This window comes from Teleopsis dalmanni, chromosome 2 (assembly GCF_002237135.1).
Source record: "Teleopsis dalmanni isolate 2A chromosome 2, ASM223713v2, whole genome shotgun sequence".
NCBI lineage: Eukaryota > Metazoa > Arthropoda > Insecta > Diptera > Diopsidae > Teleopsis > Teleopsis dalmanni.
Genome location: NC_051847.1, coordinates 73,899,551 through 73,900,537, shown reverse-complemented (window position 1 = coordinate 73,900,537; position 987 = coordinate 73,899,551). Strand labels below are relative to the sequence as shown.

General features: G+C 31.4%; 1 protein-coding gene across 1 annotated transcript in view; it reads left to right on the top strand.

Annotated features, from left to right (window-relative positions):
• The first annotated feature begins 971 nt into the window (after positions 1 to 971).
• LOC119674855 (spidroin-2-like) overlaps positions 972 to 987 on the top strand; it is a 2,992-nt gene continuing 2,976 nt past the window's right edge. The window contains exon 1 of the mRNA XM_038086011.1: positions 972 to 978. Within this exon, the coding sequence (XP_037941939.1) occupies positions 972 to 978 (7 nt within the window). The remainder of the gene's footprint in view (positions 979 to 987) is intronic.

Below are 987 nucleotides of genomic sequence, written 5' to 3'. Positions count from 1 at the left end.
TGATTCCTAGGTATTTAATGCAGGTAAGTCTGACTACCTAAAAAGAAACTGCCCACGTAAGAAATAGGGGACGGCTCCATTCCCCTATTAAATTAAGTTCTTTCATTGAGCACTCTACGATATATATATTAAATAAGAAGATTTATTATGTATTTTATAAATAGAATTGAAGCTTATGCTTAAGTAAATGTCTACGCAGGAGTATCCGACTACTTCAAAAAGGAAGTAGCATGTATGTATTATTAAAATTGTTAATGAAAAGCTTTGAAAAAAATTGCTTTTAAAGTTGAATAATAAACATAGCGTCTCGCATTATTAATTTGCAAAAAAAAAAAATCATTTTTTTTTTATTTTGCTTTACAAATCTCATTTAACCAAGCGTCATTTATGTAGCCCCGTTTTTGGCAGTAGTAAAATTTTTCTATTGCCATGAATAGAGAGCACCCGTCTATGGAAAGGTAATAAACCTAAGGAGGTACATTGCTATTGAAAACACGACACACGCTCCTTCCTTTGTGTAGTGTGTGCACACCCTTGCGTTTGTTTTGAATTTTGGAAAAATGCTCTTGAAATACTTAGGAGAACAATAGCGAACTTTTGTGCTTTCCTAGCACTTCTGTTGCTTCACCGAATAAGTCACTATTAAGCAAATTAGTGCGCAAAAAGGATAACAAAGGCTATATTCAAAGCACACTTACATCTACGCAAACAGTTCTAGGAAAATATAGTCCTTTTCCTTTTTTCTCCATTATTTCAAATTCTGCTTGAATTTTTCAAATCTTTTGTTGTCGTTATTGTTTGTGTAATATTCATGATGATTTTCCTTTGGAAATTTTGCCCTTCCCAAAAAGAAAACTTTTCAAATTTTACGTTTGACTTATGCATTTAATTAGTGTCAATGACGTTCTAATAAATTTGATCAAATTTAATATAGTAATTGTGTTATGTTGAAATATTTAAATATCTTCATTATGACGGGTGAGCTTG